Source organism: Zalophus californianus, chromosome 14 (assembly GCF_009762305.2).
Source record: "Zalophus californianus isolate mZalCal1 chromosome 14, mZalCal1.pri.v2, whole genome shotgun sequence".
NCBI classification, from domain to species: domain Eukaryota; kingdom Metazoa; phylum Chordata; class Mammalia; order Carnivora; family Otariidae; genus Zalophus; species Zalophus californianus.
In genome coordinates this window covers 16,022,802-16,043,991 of record NC_045608.1, presented here as the reverse complement: position 1 = coordinate 16,043,991, position 21,190 = coordinate 16,022,802, and the positions used below count along the sequence as shown (strand labels likewise).

Genomic DNA, 21,190 nt, shown 5'->3' with positions numbered 1-21,190 from the left:
TTTAAGGTGTACAACATGATTTGATTTACATATATATTATGAAATGATTACTATAGTCAAGCTAATGTTCATATCCATCTCCTCACATAGTTACCGTTTTTTTCCTTTTCTGTGTTGAGAGCACCTGTAATCTACTCTCTTAGCAAATTGCCAGCGTTTAATACGGTGTTATTAAACATAGTCATCGTGCTGTGTATTAGATTTACTTATTCATCCTATATAACTCCCAACTTTGTACCCTTTGACCACTATCTCCCCATCCTGCCCTGGTAGCCATCTTGCTCTCTGCTTCCATGCATTTAACTCTTAGATTTCACAGAAAAGTGAGATCATACAGTTTTTTCTCTTTCTGTGCCTATGTTATTTCCCTTAGCATAATGTCCTCCAGGTTCATCCATGTTATTGCAAATGGCAGGATTTCCTTCTTCTTTTTTAAGGCTGAGTGATATTACCGTGTGTGTGTGTGTGTGTGTGTGTGTGTGTGTGTACCTGTGTGTGTACCACAACTTCTTTATCCACTCATCATTGATGGGTACTTAGATTGTTTCCATATCTTGGTTGTTGTGGATAATGCTACTGTGAACATGAGAGCACAGATAAATCTTCGAGGTACTGAGCTCATTTTCTTCGGGTGTACAACTAGAAGAGGGATTGCTGGATTGTGTGGTAGTTCTATTTTTAGTTTTTCAGCAACTAAAAATAGTTTAGTTTTTGTTTTACATACTGGTTGTAACAGTTAACATTCCTACCAACAGTGTACAAAGATTCCCTTTACTCCACAACCTCGCCAACACTTGTCTCTTGGCTTCCCCCCCTCCCAAAATAGGCTCCATGCTGGGCGTTGTGCCCAGTGTGGGGCCCAAATCTATGACCCCGAAGATTAAGACCTGAGCTGAGATCAGAGTCTGATGCTCAACCAACTGAGCCACCCAGGTACCCCTCTCTTGTCTTTTGGTTACTAGCCATCCTAACAGGTGTGAAGTGTTATCTCAGGGTGGTTTTGACTCGCATTTCCCTGATGATGAGTGATGTTCAGCACCTTTTCAGATACCTGCTGGCCATCTGTATGTCTTCTTTAGACAAATGTCTTTTCATGTCCTTTGCCTTAAATCTTGATTCTTAAAAATCTTGGTGGTTTTTATGGACTTCCAACTCCCAGTATAGTGGCTTTGAAGTGTTATGAAATATGTTTGCTTTAAAAAAATTTCTTTTAATTTTAATAAACCTTTTACTTTGGAATAATAATAAATTTATAAAGAAGTTGCAAAGATAGTACAGAGAGTTCCCACATACCCTTCTTCTCCCAGTTTCCTCTAATGTTATAGCATCTGACGTAACTATGCCACATTTGTCAAAACTAAGATTAATATTTGCACATTACTATTAATTTAACTTGAGACTTTATCCCGATTTCACCAGTTTCTCCACTCGTGTCTCTGTTCTGTTCCTGGAATCAGTCCAGGATACCATATTGCATTGAGAGTGTTTGCATCCAATGGGACTCTGCCTGGCTGAGATACTTGGTGTAGCTCAGCCAGTGGGTGGGATCTTCATGTCCACTGAGGAGTGGTAGTGCATTTTCCTAGAGGTTCCATGGCATCCCTGACTATGCAGAGAGCCACGGTATTCATTGAATTTCTCCTAGCAGATTTCCCAGTTTTTCACCAACCTCCAATCCCTGTGTATTTGCAGTCAACTCAGGGTTGTGTGATTGAAAACAGTGCTGGACTCCATGCTGTCTGAACTACTTTCTAACAACATAACTCTAACAGAAATTATGCCTTTGTCTGGTCCCATTTTTCATAAATGAACGTTGAGTGATTTTTATCAACCAAAAAACTTGAAGCCATTGGATTTCCTGAGTTTATGGTTGCTGCTCAAATGCCTATGGCTCCAGCATATTAAATATTTCCACTTTCCACACACAAGATTGTCCCTTGATGAAAGCAACATTAGCCCCTCTGCTGCCTCACCCCTAATTTTTCTTTTCCTTGTTGTAACCAGTGAAAGGAAGTACTGCTTAACACAGCAGGTAATAATCTTCTAAAACTCATCATCTCAAGAGGTGGTCCTGGCAAGATATATAAATGCAGTTTAAGAAGGGTCTGGGCAAATTTCTGAATGACAGAATTGGGAGTGTCTGCTGAGGGGGAACTAGGACATGCCTTGGTTTTGACACTGAGGTCAGACGGAACATCTGTGTCCTCCTGCGTCCAGCCTCTTAGGGTTGCTCTGGGCAACACCACGTGAAATAGGAACCTGACCCAGTTCCGGAATGCTTATTCTCCCAGCAAGTCAAAAGCTTTGTGAAGAGTTACTGCCCCATGGAGGTCACCAGGCGCCCATTTCCCTGATGTTCCATTCCCAGCTTCACACGATCAGATGTCAGCTTGCATTTTCAGCTGCTTATTATTATCACTATTTCAAGGCTTCTTTCCAGGTTCCAGTAGGAGGCTTCTTAAGTATCCTGGCTGCCCTGGGCTCTGCAGTCCCAGTGATGTTTCTGATGGTGGGCAAGAGTCTGGTTGTATCCAGCCTGATTTCCTGAGCTTCTGGAGAGCCGAGGCCAATCGGAGTGCCTCTTTTATGCATGCCTTTGTGGTTATGCCTCCATTTCCTGGCATCGCGCACCTGCTCCTATCAGTAGGGAAGTTTTGCTGCCTGGTGCGCTTTTCTAGTTACATCTGTTAAAATATGTTCCTTGCACAGGCACAGTGATGTCAACGGAGCCAGCATGCTTGTCCCTTTCATTCAAGACCACCGTGTCCCGAAAGTGAGGACTGCAAAACACGAGTGTGGATTGTGGAAGTATCCTGAGTCATCTGTGGTGAATGCTCTAGAGAACTTGCATCGTCTGTTACTTATGACACAGCCTGCTTCTCCTGATTTGTGTTCCTTTCACTATTCTCAGAAAGCCACGGTTCTTGCAAAATTACTGTGAGTTTTCAGGTCCTTAGCATTTGTTAGCAGAGAGGACATTTCACTTCCACTGGTAGTGAGTGACCTGTGGGTGCTCTCGTGCTGATGAACACTGATGTATTCCCCTGCTGATAGGTCTCCTTTTTGTCATTGATGATCATTGTGCACTACCAGGCCCCGAATGACCTCCTGGTTGCTCAATAAACCTAGGGGATGATGGCCTTTGGTCGAAAGGAAAGGGATTTTGTGGCTCCCTAGCCTCATGTGAGCTCCTTACGTATTGTTGTATGCAGAAATAAGCACCATGTAACTCACTGGGCATTGACTCTGGTCCTTAATATGGTAGGAAATTGGTTAAGTAGCCCCTGTTGTGTGCCAACCAGTAGGTGTTTAAATACAGCACACTGTATTACTTGAAAACAGTCCCGTCAGAGGTCAGGATTATTATACCCATTTTACAGATGTGGATACTATGCTCACTTGTCTCAGGTCACATAACACATGAATGAGAGAATCTGGATTTGGGTCGAGGTCTGCGTGACTCTAGCGCCCATGCTCTTTCTACAAAACCATGCATGCCTTAGCACAGATCATTGTTAGTAATAATATTTGTGGTGATGACAAAGAACCACGTCACATTTGCGAATCGTTTAATCTCTACATCTGTTTAGCACATATGGAATCACAGTAATTTTTCAATTCCTCATGATGTTTGAATATCTACCTCCTCATTGTGCTAAGTTAGCTGTAGCTCTGTTGATGGACAAATTTGGATATAGCCCCGCCTTCAGGGAACTTACAGTCTAAACTTTGGGTCCTCTGCTTACGTAGAGCTTTGTTCCTGTTAAATTGCTCAAAATCATAGAAAGGTTAATGCTTAGTAGGTCACTCACTGGCTTACTGAACCACATATGCTTGATTTTTTTTTTTTAAAGATTTATTTATTTGAGAGAGTGTGTATATGCATGAGTTGGGGGAGGGGCAGACTGAGAGGGAGAGAGAATCTCAAGCAGACTCCCTGCTGAGCGTGGAGCCTGTTGTGGGACTTGATCTCACAACCCTAAGATCATGACCTGAGCTGAAATCAAGAGTCAGGCGCTTAACCGACTGAGCCACCCACACGCCCCCACAGAGGCTTGATTATAAGCAAAATATGGACTATGAGCCGGTGACTCTTTCCCCACATACAGCATCCCATTCTTTCCTCTAATCTGTTACCCTCCCCAGGCCTCAGACCTAGCCTGAGAAAGGACAATGTTGGATTGAAGACCCACTTCCAAATTTGGGGTTTATATAGTCTTGAGATGAATTGACAGGACTTGATTCATATTTTCTGTTTATTAGAACAGGGTTTCTCAACCATGGCACTGTCGACATGTGGGACCGGATCATTCTTTGTGGTGCGATCTGATGTGTGAATTGCAGGATATTTAGCAGCACCCTGGCCTTTACCCATAGATACCAGCAGCACCCACCCCCGTGCAGATTGTGACAACCAAATATGTCTCCGGCCATTGCCCAGTGTCTGTTGGTGCCACATCTGCCCCCGTTGGAGAACCATTGATTTAGAATTGGTCTGGTTATTACCAGGAGAGAAAATATTGCAGTCATCAGAATCACTCGAGACTGCCATTGCTAACAAGTCATGGAACGATAGTTTGGGTTCAGTAGAACCTTGTTGTGCAGGGTGCAGTGTGTGGACTAGCAGCATCTGCATCCCCGACATCACCTGGGAGCTTGTTAGAGATGCAGAAACTCGGGCCTCCCTAGACCTGCTGAGTCAGAAGCTGCACTTTAATAAGATCCCCAGAAATAAGATTCCTGTGCATATTAGCATTTGCAAAGCCCCGGAAGAGGAGAAAATTCATTCTGTCAGCCTCAGAATTTCTTGCTCATCTTTGTAGGGCCCTTCTTCCTCATTTTGTTCTCTGCGCTCGGGATAAGGGGAGACTGCTTTTTGGCTGAAAACGTCCATAGGTGGATGGAAATGCTTAGAAATGCTGGATTTTAGGCTCTGCTTTTGAGGAATTTAAAGCTTTTTTCTCAGATGAGCTTTACAACCTTCATATCTTTCAAGATGGTGGCTTAACTTAATCTCCATCCACTGATAGCAAATAGGTGGTTGTAAGAAGGTATTTATATGCCTTCCACTTTCCATCCCTGTGCCCCCCCCCAGCTTACTATTGTCCCATATTTAGTTTTAGTTAAGGATGGATTAAGTTTTCTTCATTAACTTGTTAGCTGTGTATTATATTGCCATGCCATTTGTTGAGCCCCTACTATGTGCCAGGGCCTTTGCAAAGCACATTATGCGTATTATTGTCCCATTTACTCACTACACCTCTGGGATATGGGTGCTATGATTAGTCCCACAGTACAGGTGAGGATATTGAGGCCTAAGGAGATGAAGCCACTTGGCAAAGGTCCTGGAGCCAGTACTTGGCAGTGGCAGAAGTCAAATGCAGGTCTGTCTGACTCCAGGTTCTCTTTGCTTTTATTTATTTGAAAAGTTAGTGTAGTCCATGGTTTAAAAAAAAAAAAATTCAAATGACACAGAAGACTGTGAAAATTGTCTCTTTCTCGCCCTATGCCCAGGGCCTCTCCCTAAAGTGATCCACTATTGTCCGTTTCTTATATAACTTTCCAGAATATTCTACACCAACAAAAACACCAGTACGGCCTATACTCTTTACAACATTATATTGCCTCCCAGGAAATCAGGAGTTTTTATTGTCAGGTGATTTTCCTGCATCATTGATATAAATGAAGACATCTTTGTAAACCGTACCATATTTATCCTTTGAATTGGCCACTCTGGCATTGATTTCTAATGAGCAGTGTCCTCTTCTTTACAAATGAAAACTCCTTATGGTTTTAGGTTTCTTTTAGCGTTCTGCTTTTAGAATAGCATTATCTCAATGGCTTGTGAAGTGTGTGTGTCTGTGTGTGTGTGTGTTGGCTTGTTTTGGACCTTTTTCAGGACTGCTTGTTTTGGGTTCCTATCATTTGAACAGGTGTCTATCCATGCTTTGTTTTCTAAGCTAGTTCGTGGAGGTTGGTAGATGTGCTTCTGTGTTCTCCTTGGTTGGCCCTGAAGTGTATCTCCCTGTTGGACAGCCACCTAGTGACTTCAGGGGCACGAGGAAGTGTGGAAGGGGAGCTGGGATGTTGGGGGATCAGCATGAGAGAGAGGAAGGTAGAAAGGGGGGGGAATGCTGTAGTAGTGATGGCAGGAATTCAACTCACTAGCCCAGGAGCATGTGGGCCTCCCCCCGCCCCCAACATAAACAAGGAATAATGAAGACATGCAGTCAGTAGCTATTACAGGCTTATGGGCTATACAGGCAAGTATTTATGTGTCTCTTGGGGATTGTTCTGTTTTTAGAAAGTAAGTTATTGATAGGAGAAAATAGGCTAAGAAGAGCTAAATGCTTATAAATTAGGATTATGGGATTTCCCTGCTCTAGTCTGAATTTGGAAGCCACAACCAGAGATGTTAAAAATATGCGGTATCTCATTTTATTCCAAGATAAACTGAGATGGCTTATTTTAGAGATAATTGCAATATCAAAAGGATAAAAATAAATAAATGTAGGAATCTGGTTGAAGGGGGTATCCCAGTAAAGAAATATGTCTGGGTTAAAGGTAAAAACAAAGAATTTCTGGTCAAGTTGCTGGACGAGGACAGATTTGGGACTCTAAGCCTCCTAGTGGCCAAAGCAAAAAGGAAAATATGAACAGTGACAGTTGACCCTTGACTAACATGGGGGTTAGGGGCACTGACCCCTGCATAGTCAAAAATCGGCGCATAACTTTTGACTTCCCCAAAACTTCTAACAGCCTACTGTTGAGCAGAAGCCTTATTGATGATGTAAACAGTCAATTAACATCTGTTGTATGTTATATGTATTACATACTATATTCTTACAATAAAGTAAGCTAGAGAAAAGAAAATGTCATTAAGAACATTGTTAGGAAGGGAAACATTTGCAGTACTGTGCTGAATTATTGAAAAAAAAATCATGTGTAAGTAGACACCCCCCCCCCCCCCCCCCAGTTCAAACCCATGTTCAAAGGTCACCTGTATGAGAGCCTCAGTCCCATGAGAGAAAAACCCAGAATGGTTTGCTCAGAAAAGACTTGATTTTCTGGATACTGAGCCCTGAGGAATTTCATCATTGAGTTCCCCAAAATGAGACCTCCTTGTGACATTGTGGATCTCATTCCTCCCATATGTGCCCTGGGGATTTCCCTACGACCACTACTACTACTTCTTCTTTTTAAAGATTTATTTACTTATTTTAGAGAGAGAGCAAGGGGAGGGGCAGAGGGAGAGGGAGAGAATCCCAAGCAAACTTCCTGCTGAGTGTGGAACTTGACATGGGGCTTGATCCCACAACTCTGAAATCATGACCTGAGCAGAAATCAAGAATCAGATGCTCAATTGACTGAGCTACCCCCTTGCACCGCCTCCCCCCCCCCATAACTGCTTCTTATAGTGCCTCTTAGTGCCAGCCAACAGTGCAATGTTAAATTTCAGTTTAGTAAAATTGGTTCTAGATGAGGTAAATTAATGCCTTTCCTTGGGGAAAGGTTTTTCTAGAAAGCCCATAAATTGGAGTCCTCGACCCTTAAATTCTCACTTGCCCAAAAACCTTTTACAACCAAGCAAACATGGAAATTATTTGGCCAAAGATTCAGAATTACATTAAACTTCGGGGCCTGTATTCAGTAGCCAACTTTCAAGTCAGTTTTCTGAAGTGTGGTGATTGCATTTACGCTCATTTTATGAGTGTGAAGTTTGGATAGGACTAAGAAGGTGGCTGGCAGGAGTCAAAAGAGGTTAAGAAGCCAAAGGACAAAGAGTAGGAGGTCCAGGTGGTTCACAACCAGGGGTTTGCAAGCGATTTTCAGCGTCTCACTTCAGAGAAAATAAATGTGACCAACTCTGTTGCTCCCTCGTGATGGAAAGAAAAGGATGGGGTTCATCGTACAGCACTGGCAGATTGGGGGGTAAGACCCACCCTTCCTGTCCTTCAGACTTCTGACGAGCAAAGGACACACACATCCCCAACACACAGATGAGGATGAAAATATCTACTCTATTCCTGGTGAGGCAAATACTCAATAACCCTTGATGCTGGGCTCCTGGACATTTACCCACCCTCCCAGAGAAGAATGGAAGGCCTTCCCTCATGGACAGAGAGGGCTCACTGCGGTGGGACTGAGGGAAGGAAGGAGGACAAAAGCGGTCAGTTGGCTGAGGGAAACAGGAAGTGTTAGGCTTGGTTGTTTGCTTTCCAGGCACAGTAACCCTGCCTTCCAATACAGCATAGCCCGGTGATGTCCAGCCTGATGAGTCACATTAGCTCCCTCTTCTTGGGGGAGGAGTGAGCAGAGGGGTGAGGCTGGATGTGTTTGTGTAGCACTTCTGCCTCGTGGGCTGAAGGAGCCTGCCTGGAAGCTCCTCAGACCAGGAAAGGATTGGAGACACAATATTTGCCCTTCCCAACGGTTGGAAAGAGCTTTATTGAGGAATATTGGACATACAATAAGCGCATGTATTTTAAGCGTACAGTTTAAGTTTTGATATATGTGTATACCCATGAAGCCATCATGACACTCAAGAGCATGAACATGGCTATCATCCCCAGAAGTTTCTTCATGCCCCTTTGAAACCCTTTCCTCACACCCCTCCCCGTTCCTTCCTTTGTCCCCGGGCAATGACTGATCTGTCTTTTGTCACCGTAGTTTAGCTTTATTTTCTAAACTTTATATAAATTGAGTCCCACACGGTGTACTTATTTTGTCCAGCTTCTTTCATTCAACATAATCATTCTGAGATTCTTCCTATGTTGTGGCATGTGTCATAGTCTGTTCCTTTTTACTACTAAGTAGTAGTTCATTATAGGGATATAACACAGTTTGTTTATCCAGTCCTCTGCTGATGGTTGTGGTTGTTTCCAGTTTTTGGCTATTTGAAATAAAGCTTCTATGAACATTTGTGTACAAGCCTGCAGACATACACATTCATTTCTCTTGGGTAAATATCTAGGAGTGGAATGGCTGGCTCATATGATAGGGGTATGCTTCACTTTTTAAGAGATTGCCGACCTTTTTCAGGACCCGTTTTATATTTTCACCAACAATGAATGAGAGATCCAGTTCCTCCACATTTTGCCAATGCTCCCAGTAGTTGGATTCAAAGTCACTCATATCTTGGGATATAGTCAGCTATGGAGACAAATTTAAATTTTTTTAATGAAAATATGTGTGTGTGTATATATATATATATATACACACACACACAGACGTATGTATGCGCATATATACATGTATATTATTTTTTTTCTATGCCATTGGCTTGATGAAGTTAGATCATTGGCTTACAGAATACCCCCACATTTGTCTCTTTGCTTCCTCCGTAGGGGATGATGATGGTACTTGTTCTTCTGGCTCCTGTAAACTGGAAGGTAGTTCCAAAAGCTAAAAATAGATTCTGATTTGGCTTTTCTGGCAAGAATATCTAGTAGAGGGGCTTCTCCTTGCCTAAGATGGGACAATATGAACACCAAAAAGACTGTAGTGACTTGAAACACAACAAATATATAACAATTTATGAGTTCTTAATGATAACACAAAAAGAAATATCACTGGTCACTTCTGGCAGTTGCTAAGGGCACCCCAGTCATTACTCTGAATGTTGCTAAATATAGGGAAAGAACCAAGCATTTGACCTGCCTTTCTATTTGAACTATATTTCAGGGTAACCAAATTGTTGATGTGCTAATACATGTAGAAGGGATAGTGAAATGAGAAAACCATCATTTTGTAGCCCTTAATGAAATAATGGCTATAGGCAATGCTCATCAATGTTTGTAAACCTTTAAGTGAACGATTGGGGGGATCAGGCTGATGTCAATGGAACCGATGGATCATTGTGAACATCACAAGATGGGAGACAAGCAGACACTGTGTGCCGCCTTTTTTTTTGTTTTTTTAAAGATTTTATTTATTTATTTGAGAGAGAGAATGAGATAGAGAGAGAGCATGAGAGGGGAGAGGGTCAGAGGGAGAAGCAGACTCCCTGCTGAGCAGGGAGCCCGATGTGGGACTCGATCCCGGGACTCCAGGATCATGACCTGAGCCGAAGGCAGTCGCTTAACCAACTGAGCCACCCAGGCGCCCCACTGTGTGCCTTCTAATGTCATGCGTTAAGTAGACAACACACCCAGAATACTGGGAAGTATTCTTGCCAAAAGAATTGAATATGAATCTAAGGAAGGCCCTCAATTGAACTGCCAGTTAACAGGAAGCATGGGGGACAGAGAAACATGTTAAATGACGTCAACAAGGATGCATTCACCCAAGTCCAGAATTTGGGAAATTCTACAGACATGTGATCCAGTTTCTTAGACCAATAAATGACTTTAAAATAAAGTCATTGTTACAGATTAAGAGACACACCAGCCAAATCAGTTTGTAAACCTTGGTTGGATCCTGATTGAAATGAAGCCAAATGTAAAGAGACATTTTTGGGACAACTGGAGAAATCAAACACAAATACGGTGTTAGATAATGTTACACAATTACTGTTAATTTTGTTGGGTGTGATGAAGGTATTGTGGTAACAGTATTTTGGACGTCCTTACCTGTTAGAGCATTGGTTCTGAACTGGGGGTGATTTTGCCCTCCACAGGAGGGCAAATTTAGCAACGTCTGGAGACATTTTTGGTTGTCATGATTTGACAACTTGAGGTACTGATGGCATCTGGTGGGTAGAGGTCAGCGATACTGCTAATTTAGCAGTGCCCTACAAGACACATGACAGCCCCTTCCAGTGAAGCACTCTCCCCTCCCACATGTCACTGGTGCCAGTTGAGAAATCCTGCTTAGAGATATCTACTGCAGTAGTTATGTGCTAGAGCGATCCGGTCCTAGGGAATGCAAGCCGAGGAACTAGCTCCTTCACTATCCTTGAAGTATGTTCTGGGGGCGTCCACCTGGGCCCCACATTGGTTAGATCTAGACCCAACCTGGCAGGAAAAGGCGATCATGACTAGTTGAGGTTTGAAAGGATTCTCTTTTTGGAGCGTTTCCAGCCCATGTAAGTGTTTTGCGGGTATGCTGAGTACCCAGACCCAGAGGGAGGGGGACAAAGTAAAGCTACAGTATTAGAAGTCTGGTTCAAGTATGATGCAGAATTGAGAGAAAGCATCTCTCAAAGTATAAATCTGTGGAAAAATGTCCATCGTTTACCAAAGACTTGATGCTAAGCAGCCTGGTAGGAACATGGCTTTTGAGAATGGTGAGATTCAGACAGAGCACACAACTCATCAAGAATTTGAATCTGCCACCAGAGAGGGAATCTGCTTAGCCGTTGGCAGCTAGACCCTAGCGTCCTTGAGATCGATTGATTGAAGCATACTCGAGTAATGCTAACTTCCTTATTCATCTCCTTTGAAGACACCATTGTAAAAATTGACCACTGGCCAAATCAGCATTACCTTAAAGTCTCTTTATGACTCCTTTGGGAAGCAAAGACATGTGAGAATATTTTATTTACTTAAGTCTATTGGAAACTGGATCTAGTTTGTCTTTTTGTATTTCTTACACAACATTTTGTTTGGAGGAGCTATACCTGACCACTTCCTACCCAGAGGGGAGAAAGTAGGGGACTTGCCTGGGGCTCTGGGGAATAGAAATCTGTTTTGATGGGCTGAGTTATTCACATATATTTAGTAACTAGCTATATTTGCCTATCACCTAACTTATTCTATTGGTTCATTCCCACAATCTCTCTGATCCTGGATCTCTTGCTCTTCCTACTATTGCAACCTCTTTCTCTTGGAGCTGTTCCAATCCTAAGAGTTGGTCGTTGATCTTCCTAAAAGCTCTGCTGTTGTGTCAGTTGTCACATTTTGCCCCTTCTTTCTGTAGCCTGCCTCCTGTTAATCCACATCCTCTCTGTGTCCATTATCACTTCCTTACTGTAGAATTTGTCATGTTGACTATTGTAGACTTGTCCTTTAGAGGTTTCTAGCATCGACCTCTTCCAACCACCGCTCCTGCGGCGATGGTATCAGTCTCTGGCACTGACACCAGCCCAGCGCTCTAAAACTCTGTCTAATAATCCATTCTGTCAATCCGATCCAGGGTTCCCCTGCTTCAAGGTCTGGCCAAGATTTCACTTTCGCTTCCTTCCCAATCTCATTACCCACGGCTCCCTCGAGCGGCAGCTCTGTGGCTTTTCTAAAGTGGTACTCTTCCCCACTCCAGCCGGCCAAGATACCTTTTAACCAACTCTTGACATTCAATCACCTCCATGACACTTTCCCGCAGGAACACACAAAACTCACTGTGTCCCCTTCAGCAGAACTTACCAGCACTCCATTTATGCATCTCTGCTTTTCACACCCACCCCTTGACCTCTAAACGACATAAATAGCCTCCTCTTCACCTACTTTGCAGTCCTGCCTTTGTACCATGGATAAGTGCGATCACATTGGTTGCTTCAGAGTTTAAGGAACCGGAGGACGGCCACTTTTCTGGTCGCCTTCCTTTTAGGTTTGAACACGGCATCGTATTAATTAAGTACTTTTTTTTTTTTTTAAGGTACGGGCCATCATGGTAGATAGAACGAAGCTGAAAATGTTTTTGATTTAATATTGGATGCCCACTGTGTTCCAGGCACAGTCCCGATTCATTATATCATTACACACTATTTATTTATGTGCCTTTGTCCTTTATGACACTGTGTTGGCTGTTATGCATTTTGCGCTTCTGCCACATGCGACTCAGCACGAGCGTCTGTAACTCACAGTGATGATTAAAAGTCATAGGAGTTTTATGAACTATATCTAGGCTTAGATTTTTGTTGTCGTACTTGTTTTTTAATGTGCCAATTCTTCATGACTAAATCGGGGACTCTAGGTTTCCTAAAGCGGCACATTGCACGAAATAGCCCATTAGGTTTAAGAAATTATCACACATCCAAAGCTCTTGTTATTCATTCATTCCTTTCACGGAATAGGTACTAAACATTGACTAAGGACAGCCAGGTGTTAGGGGTGTGATGGTGAACACAGCATAGTCTTCCCCCTCATGGAGCTCGTGTTCCAGTGGGGAAGGCAGGCAATAAACACTATACCGAAATTAGAAAATCTTTTATATTTGTAATATTAATGTTTGTGTGGCATGCTGAAAAATGTAAGGGTGGGAATGGGGTAAATGGAGCTCAATGGAACATGTTAGAGATGAGGAGGGCCAAGAGGACAAATCCAGGGGATTCTCCTTTCCTTGTTTTTTTGTTTTTATTTTTTTGATTTGTAGGCAATACATTTTTCCCCCAAAAAGCTTCTAATGAATGTCACATTTAAAGAAAAGAGAGAATTTATAGGAGAGAGAGTAACTAAAGCTCTTAAAATAGCTCTTTGTTTCTGAAAACCTTGTTCTGCCATCTTTCTTATAGCGGGGGATGGTGGGCACAGGAAACACTCCAGAACTTGCCTAGCCCTTGCCTAGCCCTTGCCACTATGGGAATCTGCCCTAATGTGACTTCAAGCACAGGCTGGTTTATTTTTAAAAATACATAGGAAAAGATTTTCTTGTTTTTCTTTATAGTTTTTGGCAATGAACAGTAGATTTTAATCTATGACTTCTGATTTGTCATTATTGAATGTGGTGGGTATGGGGGATGAGATGATTTCGTAATACTGTACCAGAAAATATTAATACAAGGCACTCATTAACATATTTTTCAGACAGAACAATCTCCACTTTTAAAGCCTCTTCATTTAACTCAAACATCAAGTAATTTCTTCGTGGCCTTAATTATGCTAGGTGCTCTCTTTTCAAGAGTCATTTTCTATACATCTGTTCAGCAAATATTTATTGCACACCTACAGTGTGCCTGGCACTCTGCTATGTTCTCAGATATAATGTGTATCTCCATCAGCATAGACTTAAATCCAGTGACCTATTAATACCTTTTGTAAAGAAGAAAAAAGATTTCATTCATTTGAGAAAGAGAGTGAACGGGAGGGAGAGCGAGTGAGAATCTGAAGCAGACTGACTCCGCACTGAGTGCAGAGCCGGAAGCAGGGCTTGATTCACAATTGCGAGATCATGACCTGAGCCAAAGCCAAGAGTCGGTTGATCAACCGACAGAGCCATCCGGGCTGCTCGGAAAAATTGTATTTTATGAGGATCAAAAAAGGAACATTTTCCATAAGGTACAGGAAGGAGGAGAATTAGCCCCCAAAGATAGATGTGGTCACATACTTGGTAGTCTTGGATTTGACCAAGTTTCCCATAATCCTTTCAAAATTTTGAGCATCCAAATTTTGAGCTAGTTCACTCTCTCTTTCTGGTGCACCTGTTAAGATATGTATTGAACCTTCTCATTTTTTGTCTCCTGACCTCTCATGTCTTGTCTCTTTGTCTCTGTGCTGCATTCCATGTGAGCACTTCTCCAACTGCAGATCTCGTTAGAATGCAGGTTCTGATTGAGTGGATGTGGGGCAGAGCCAGAAATTCTGTATTTTTTTTGAACATTTTATTTATTTATTAGAGAGCATGAGTGGGGGGAGGGGCAGAGGGAATGGGAGAAGCATACTCCCTGCTGAGCATGGAGCCAATGCAGAGTTGGATCCCAGGACCCTGAGATCATGATCTGAGCCGAATGCAGACAGTTAATTGACTGAGCCACCCTGGCGCCCCAGAGATTCTGTATTTCTAACTAACTCCCAGGTGATGCTGATGCTGCCATTCTACAGATAACACTTTGAGAAGTATGATTCTATGTGATTTCTTCAGATCTAACGCTACTTCACTAATTTTCTCTTTGGCTGTGTCTTATCTTCTATTTAATGCATTCAGGGAGTTTTAAACTTCAAATTCAATAACAATACTTTTCATTTTTGAGGTTCTGTTTGGTTCCTTTCAAATGTGTGTGGTCCTTTTTTCAGAGTATCCTATTCTTTTATTAGCGTTTCTACTTATTTACCTTGATAATAAATTAATTTTATGGCCCATTTTATTTTATTTGTTTATTTTTAATTTTTTTTAAAGATTTTATTTATCTGAGAGAGAGAGAATGAGAGACAGCATGAGAGGGAGGAGGGTCAGAGGGAGAAGCAGACTCCCTGCCGAACGGGGAGCCCGATGCGGGACTCGATCCGGGGACTCCAGGATCACGACCTGAGCCGAAGGCAGTCGCTTAACCAACCGAGCCACCCAGGCGCCCCTTTTATGTCCCATTTTAGATTGTTCTTTTATCTGCAGTTTTTGGAAGGCTAATTTTCCCATTTCTTGTATGTGATGATGGTCCTCCATGGTAGTTTGGGTGGCTTCTTTTTCCTTGTTATGTGTACTTGTTGGTATTTACTTTTTTTTGTGAATTCCTTTCTAGTAGGGCCTGTGTGTATGTGTGTATGTGTGTGTGTCTGTTGGTTTGTCTGCCCCATGTGCCCTGGATTGTGAAAGTGCTTCCACAAGATGTTCTCCTTTTGTGTCTGCCAGTGCCCTAAGGGCTCAGTGATCCTGGGCCAGTATTGATGTTAATTTCTTGTTTTTTTTTTTTTTAAGATTTTTTATTTATTTGACACAGAGAGAGAGATAGTCAGAGAGAGCGCACAAGCAGGGGGAGCGGCAGGCAGGCAGAGGGAGAGGGAGAAGCGGGCTCTCTGCTGAGCAAGGAGCCTGATGTGAGGCTCGATCCCAGGACCTTGGGATCATGACCTGAGCCGAAGGCAGATGCTTAACCGACTGAGCCATCCAGGCGCCCCAAATTTCTTGTTTTGTAGTTCCCACCCTATATAGGATACTGTAAATGCAGACACCCTAGCTGGGATTACAGTTTTAATCGCCAGCCTGTTTCTTTCCCCCTAACGGGTTCTGGCCAAGGGTGAGCATCCTTGTCACTTTCTGGTGGGTAGAGAATTTCCAGTTTGTCCATTTCTTTTTGGCTTGAGGCTGTGGCTCTTTTCCTGCCCAAATGTGGCCCTTAAAAGTCCTTTTTTTTTTTTTTTTAAGATTTATTTATTTTAGTGAGAGAGAGAGAGAGAGAGAGATTTTGAGTAGGGGGAGGGGCCGAGGGAGAGAATCTCAAGCAGACTCCCAGCTGAGTGCAGAGCCCAATGCAGGGCTTGCTTTCATGTCCCTGAAATCAGGACCTGAGCTGAAATCAAGAGTCAGATGCTTAACCAGCTGAACCACCCAGGTGCTCCTATAAGCCCTTTTTTTCAGACTTTACTGTTGTAGTCAACTGACTACCTGTCTAGAGGTTTATATTCCTGCCTTTTAATCCATCCTGTGACTATCTCACCTGTTACCAGCTGGTGTATTTCATGTTGATTTTTCCTTCCTTCTATTGAAGATTGGCCATTTTTCTAATCTCTACCATATGGGCTGGCTTTGAGCATGATGGAGTTTTCAAGAGAAATCTTATTTTATAGTACAGAATTTCTAAATCATAATGATTTCACAGAGGGTGGCTCCTACCCCTATATTAATCATACTTCTCACTCAGAAATGGGATTTTGTTTTAGTCTCCCAAAGATAAATTAGTATATAGTGGAAAGGGAATTAAACTTCTGCTAGAAATAAGATGATATGATAAACACAAACATCCACATGACTGTGTGCATGTTTGAGCAGGGAAGAAGAATATTCAACACAGATTGGGCTGTATCTCACTAGCCTTCACCAATTGCGGGATCTGTCGTAAACATGAATCTCATGTGAGCAATAACAATAATAGGTGATTTTTGTGGAGTGTTTACTGTGTGCTAAGGAATATGCTAAGCACTTTATATAGATTTTGGTTTTCATTTAAACCTCCCAACAGCCCTTTGAGGAATTTATCTCTGTGTTGGAAATGAGGCTCAGAGAGGTTAAGTGACTTTCCCGAAGTCACAGAGCTGGTAAATGGTAGAGCTGGGATTTGAACCCACTCAGATTCCCAAGTAATGTGCCGTCAGTCATAACGCTTCCATATTTGTGTCATCTGTGAAACTGCATACATTTTCCTCAGTCTTTATCTGAGTTTTTTGAGATGGAAAACTTCTCTTTCTGATCCTTATGAAATGTAATTTCCATTATTATTTTTTTTTCCTTAAAGAAAGTATTGAATAATTGAAATCAGATTGGTTTGAGGCTCTGTTGTTGGAGGTACACACGGGATGTGGGCTGAAGCAGTCAATGTAATTTTTCTTTCTATCAGCTAATTTTTAAAGTATTAAGCAAGTAGATTCTGATACTAACAGGGAAGATTTAAATTCTCTTGAGAGCTTGGAGGTGTTAAATAATTTCCTGGTAGCGCATTTTACGTTTTCAATCTCTTACCTCGTCTCAGTGCACTTGAAGCCCTGCGAATGCTCCTTTGCTCTTCCCAGGAGGAGCCAGACCTCCTCCTTGTGGCTTCCTTCCCTCCCCCACCACACCATCCCTTCACCTCTCCATTCACTCCCCAGCACTGCCGCTTCGATGTGGTTGTCACTGGGGTACTTTGCAAACAGCCAGATTCTTTTGAGTCTGTAAGCAGAAACCAGACTGCTGCTTCTATCTGGTGCACAGCTGCTTCAGAAAACAAGGAGTTAAAAAGGAAGTCTGGACTGTGACCGGCCGTGACAAGGGTCCTAGGGGGCGCTGTAGCGAGCTCCGGCAGTGAGTCATGCTGCTCTGTCACTTGGATCAGCACTGGCCCCTGCCACGCAGGCGGCCAGGTGGGGTTCCAGCCAGAGCACGCACAGAGTGGGGAGCATGAAGCCTGCACTGCGGGGGCTGTGATGCCCGGCTCGCCAACTCAGCTGGCCGGCTTGCCACAGACGCCTCAGCCTGCAGCCATGGTAACGCTTCTAACCCGCTACACCCCCTGGAGCCCACCACAATGGGCAGCCTCCTGGTGACTGATGGCCGAGTGTCCCCCTCCCTGACCAAGAGAGCTTAGTAGGTCTGCAGAAAGTGGAGAAGATGTAAGATGCCCCTAGCCTGGAGTCATGCCTTAACGAGGTAGGACGCAGACGTCCATCGGTGCATTTACACCATCAGCGGGCAGGGGTGCTGTAAATCATCAGGAAGAACTTTATTTGGCTGGTGTTTCATTATGCTGATTAAACTGCGGTGGATTTGGGTGGCATGATTGAGGTGGGGAGGAGGGATAATGAACTAAAAAAAAAAAAAGTGGTTGATAAGAGCTCTGAGCACTCTCCTCTGGCTATGAATGAGCTAGACTGCAGTGCTATCCTAACGTGAGTTACATGCCTCCCAGGTCCTCTTTCCTGCTCCTTCCTCTCATTTCACTGCATGAAATGTAGAAATGCCATCTTATTTCAATGATTAACATTAAATATTGATGATTTAGAGCTGTCCAGAGGAAGAAATACATAGGTGTGGGGTCGGCTGGCGTGCTGGCACTAGCCAGCCTGATGCTCTGTTGAAGCGTTCTGGAAATATCCGGAATGAACAGCCGGCTCCCATGAGTTCCCAAAGTGCTTTTGTTCCACCAAGTGACCTGTTTGAGTTTCTCCTTCAGTTTACCCCCCCCCACCCCCCCTCGGGGAAGGCAGCCTGTCTGCCAGCTGGTGGCCATGTTGGCAGAGAAGGGGTTAATCTCTTGTTGCTGTCAGAGCCAAGGCTGGGTCTGCCTGTGTGAGCTAGTCGCTGCAGTGCTGGAGGAGCAAGACGATTTTCTCGCAACAGTGTTGAATCCGTCTGAATTTTTCTCTCCCTCTCTTCTTGTTTTTCTTTAACCAGCTCCTCCCCCCTTCGGTCCCACCCTCAAGTCTGATGATGACACCTCCAATTTTGATGAACCAGAGAAGAATTCGGGGGTTTCATCCTCTTTGTGCCAGCTGAACCTCTCAGGTTTCTCGGGTGAAGAACTGCCGTTCGTGGGGTTTTCGTATAGCAAGGCACTGGGGATTCTTGGTAGATCTGAGTAAGTGAAAATTTGACTTTCTAAGGACCGGTACTGATGTGAGGCATACAGAGCCCAAAGGTGGTGGTGGTGGGGGTGGTGGGGGGAGTGCAGGGAAGGGAAGCTGTTAATCAGCCTGCTTTTGGGAAGCAATTTACCTGTCAGGGCTTTGGTGGGTAGACTGTTCATATTCCCATTTTGCTGTGTTTAAGGTTCCTCTTCCTGTCCCTAGCATCATAATTGTCCATTGGGTACTTTGGGTTAGTTTTTCAGTGTTTGGTCTTCTTTAGAGGGGAGGAAATAGTGGGGGATATCTGGCAGTGCAGATCCTTGGTGGAAGGAGAAACGTGCAGGGTTCAAATGAGCCGTCCATCTATTTATCCATCTGTGTATCCATCTCTCAGGTGGGTGGAAGGAGGTTGCTATCTTGGCTGTATTGAATGGAATCTCATAAGCTAAAGGTTTCCTGATGGGCTTAGCTGAGCTGCAAGTGGCTGTACCAGAGCTCTAACAGATAGATGGTGCTCGGCTCCGCTCGAAGTCTGCTGCAAGATCAGGGATCTGGCAGCTGAGCTTCTCTGAGCTGGCGGAGCGCTGGTGGCCAGTGAGAGCCCTGTTACCGGAGCCACCGGGAGGGAGTGTGATGTAGCCGAGTCATTGATCACAGAAACTGGGCTTCACAGGGAAAACAAACAAACCAGGAGACTAGAAAATGGAAGTATAAACATCACTGTAAGCCTCTTAACATGACAGGTCTTTTCTCCGTTCTTGAAAAAGCTCATGAAAAATGCATTCGCACGGCACCTGGGACTGGAGGGTCCTGGCTTCCAGCCTCCGGGAATTTCTGTAAATTGCCGTAGCTTCTGTGGATGTAGGAGCTCAGTGTCTTGCTTCGTTCTGTGATCCCATGACATGCTGCGTTCAGAGACTCGGGTTCCCCGGGAAGGTCTTGGACTAGCTGTGTTATTCCACTGATGCCCTGGCTCTCTCACTTGGAGGCTCTCTGAGTAGCATTAGGTAATTAGTTGCTGCCCACTTAGGAGACAAGCAGAATTTGATTTTCTCCTTGGCAGCGTCCATTCCTGATTTGTTGTGCTTGTAGTTCAGAGATCGATTTGAAGGCATGCGTTGGTTCTTGGATGGTGTCTCCCCATGGGTTCCTCAAAAGATTTCAGAACATCATGGGGGAACTGGGCACTTGAGATGAAATAGGGTTGTGGGCTGTGATTGCATGGGAGAGAGATTTTTATGTTGAAAGATGCTGAGGTGGTCCTACTTTCCTTCTTCCCTGGGCTCTGGGTTTAATATCCAGGGTTGCATTTTGGTAGCGTTGGCAGTGCCTTTCTGGCTCATTTGCTTTGCAACTCCAAAAACAATCTGGATGGTAGGAGTGCAGGCAGAGAGCTAACTAGCTGTTGAATGTGCCATCAGATGATTTGAAATGGCCCAGCAGGGCATTTGGAGAGCAGGGCAGAAGTGGAGGCCTGACGCTAAAGGATGCGTGGTTGGTGGGCAGCTTAATGTGGACACGCGCAGCACACTGAAGGTCACACATCAGACTGGAGGGAGGTGTGTGGAGAGTTCCAGTTCTGGCTAGCAGTGGGCTGGCCGGCTCAGAATGAAAGCTTGCTTGGGGTGCTAGTGATCTGACAAACTAGGGAGGACTTGAGGGAATTCGATTTTCGGGGCAAAGGCAGAATGCTGTGGGGGATCTTAGGCATTGCAATTAATCTGAAGCAGTGTGTGATTAATGGCTTATCGTTTAGCAAGCCTGAAATTGCATCTGCCCTTCACAGAAAGCTCAGTTAAGGAAGCTCTCTGACAGGGGGGAGGGGGGGTTGTCGGGGAACGGGATGACATCTCAGTCTTAAGGCCCAGGCACTCAATAAATATTTGTTGATTGTGTTTGTACTGCTCATTGTATTTGAAGATAGGCTATTTCACCTTTGATAGTTCACAATACCTCTCTAGAGCATAACACGAGCGTCTGTTCATGCCCCAACAGAATGCTTAATAAGATTCTCATAAAAAAAAGTCCACGCAAACAAAAGCGTGTATTTCTTCCCTGGAAGATGGGATTGGAGTATTCCTGCCTTTGGGGAACTTTAATGTCTTTGCCATTGCAGTTTGGGGTTGGAATCAGAAAGATATTCTTTCATCTCGTGTCTTTGAATGTGATCTTGCCGTCGGGTTTGGCTCTTTGGTCCAGAGGCAGCCCTGTGGGTGAAACCTACAGCATCCTTATAGAAATCCACTCCACCTGTTGGATGCAAGTGACCCTGGACCAATTGTGTTATCATTATTTAGAAATTCAATAAAAGATGCAATGATGAAATTAATCAGAAGCCCCTG

The 21,190-nt window shown here is 43.8% G+C and overlaps 1 protein-coding gene across 1 annotated transcript in view; it reads left to right on the top strand.

The window, feature by feature from the left end:
- Positions 1-21,190, top strand: part of CIT (citron rho-interacting serine/threonine kinase) — a 161,363-nt gene that overhangs the window by 42,163 nt on the left and 98,010 nt on the right. The window contains 1 exon segment of the mRNA XM_027576638.2: positions 18,676-18,859. Within this exon segment, the coding sequence (XP_027432439.2) occupies positions 18,676-18,859 (184 nt within the window).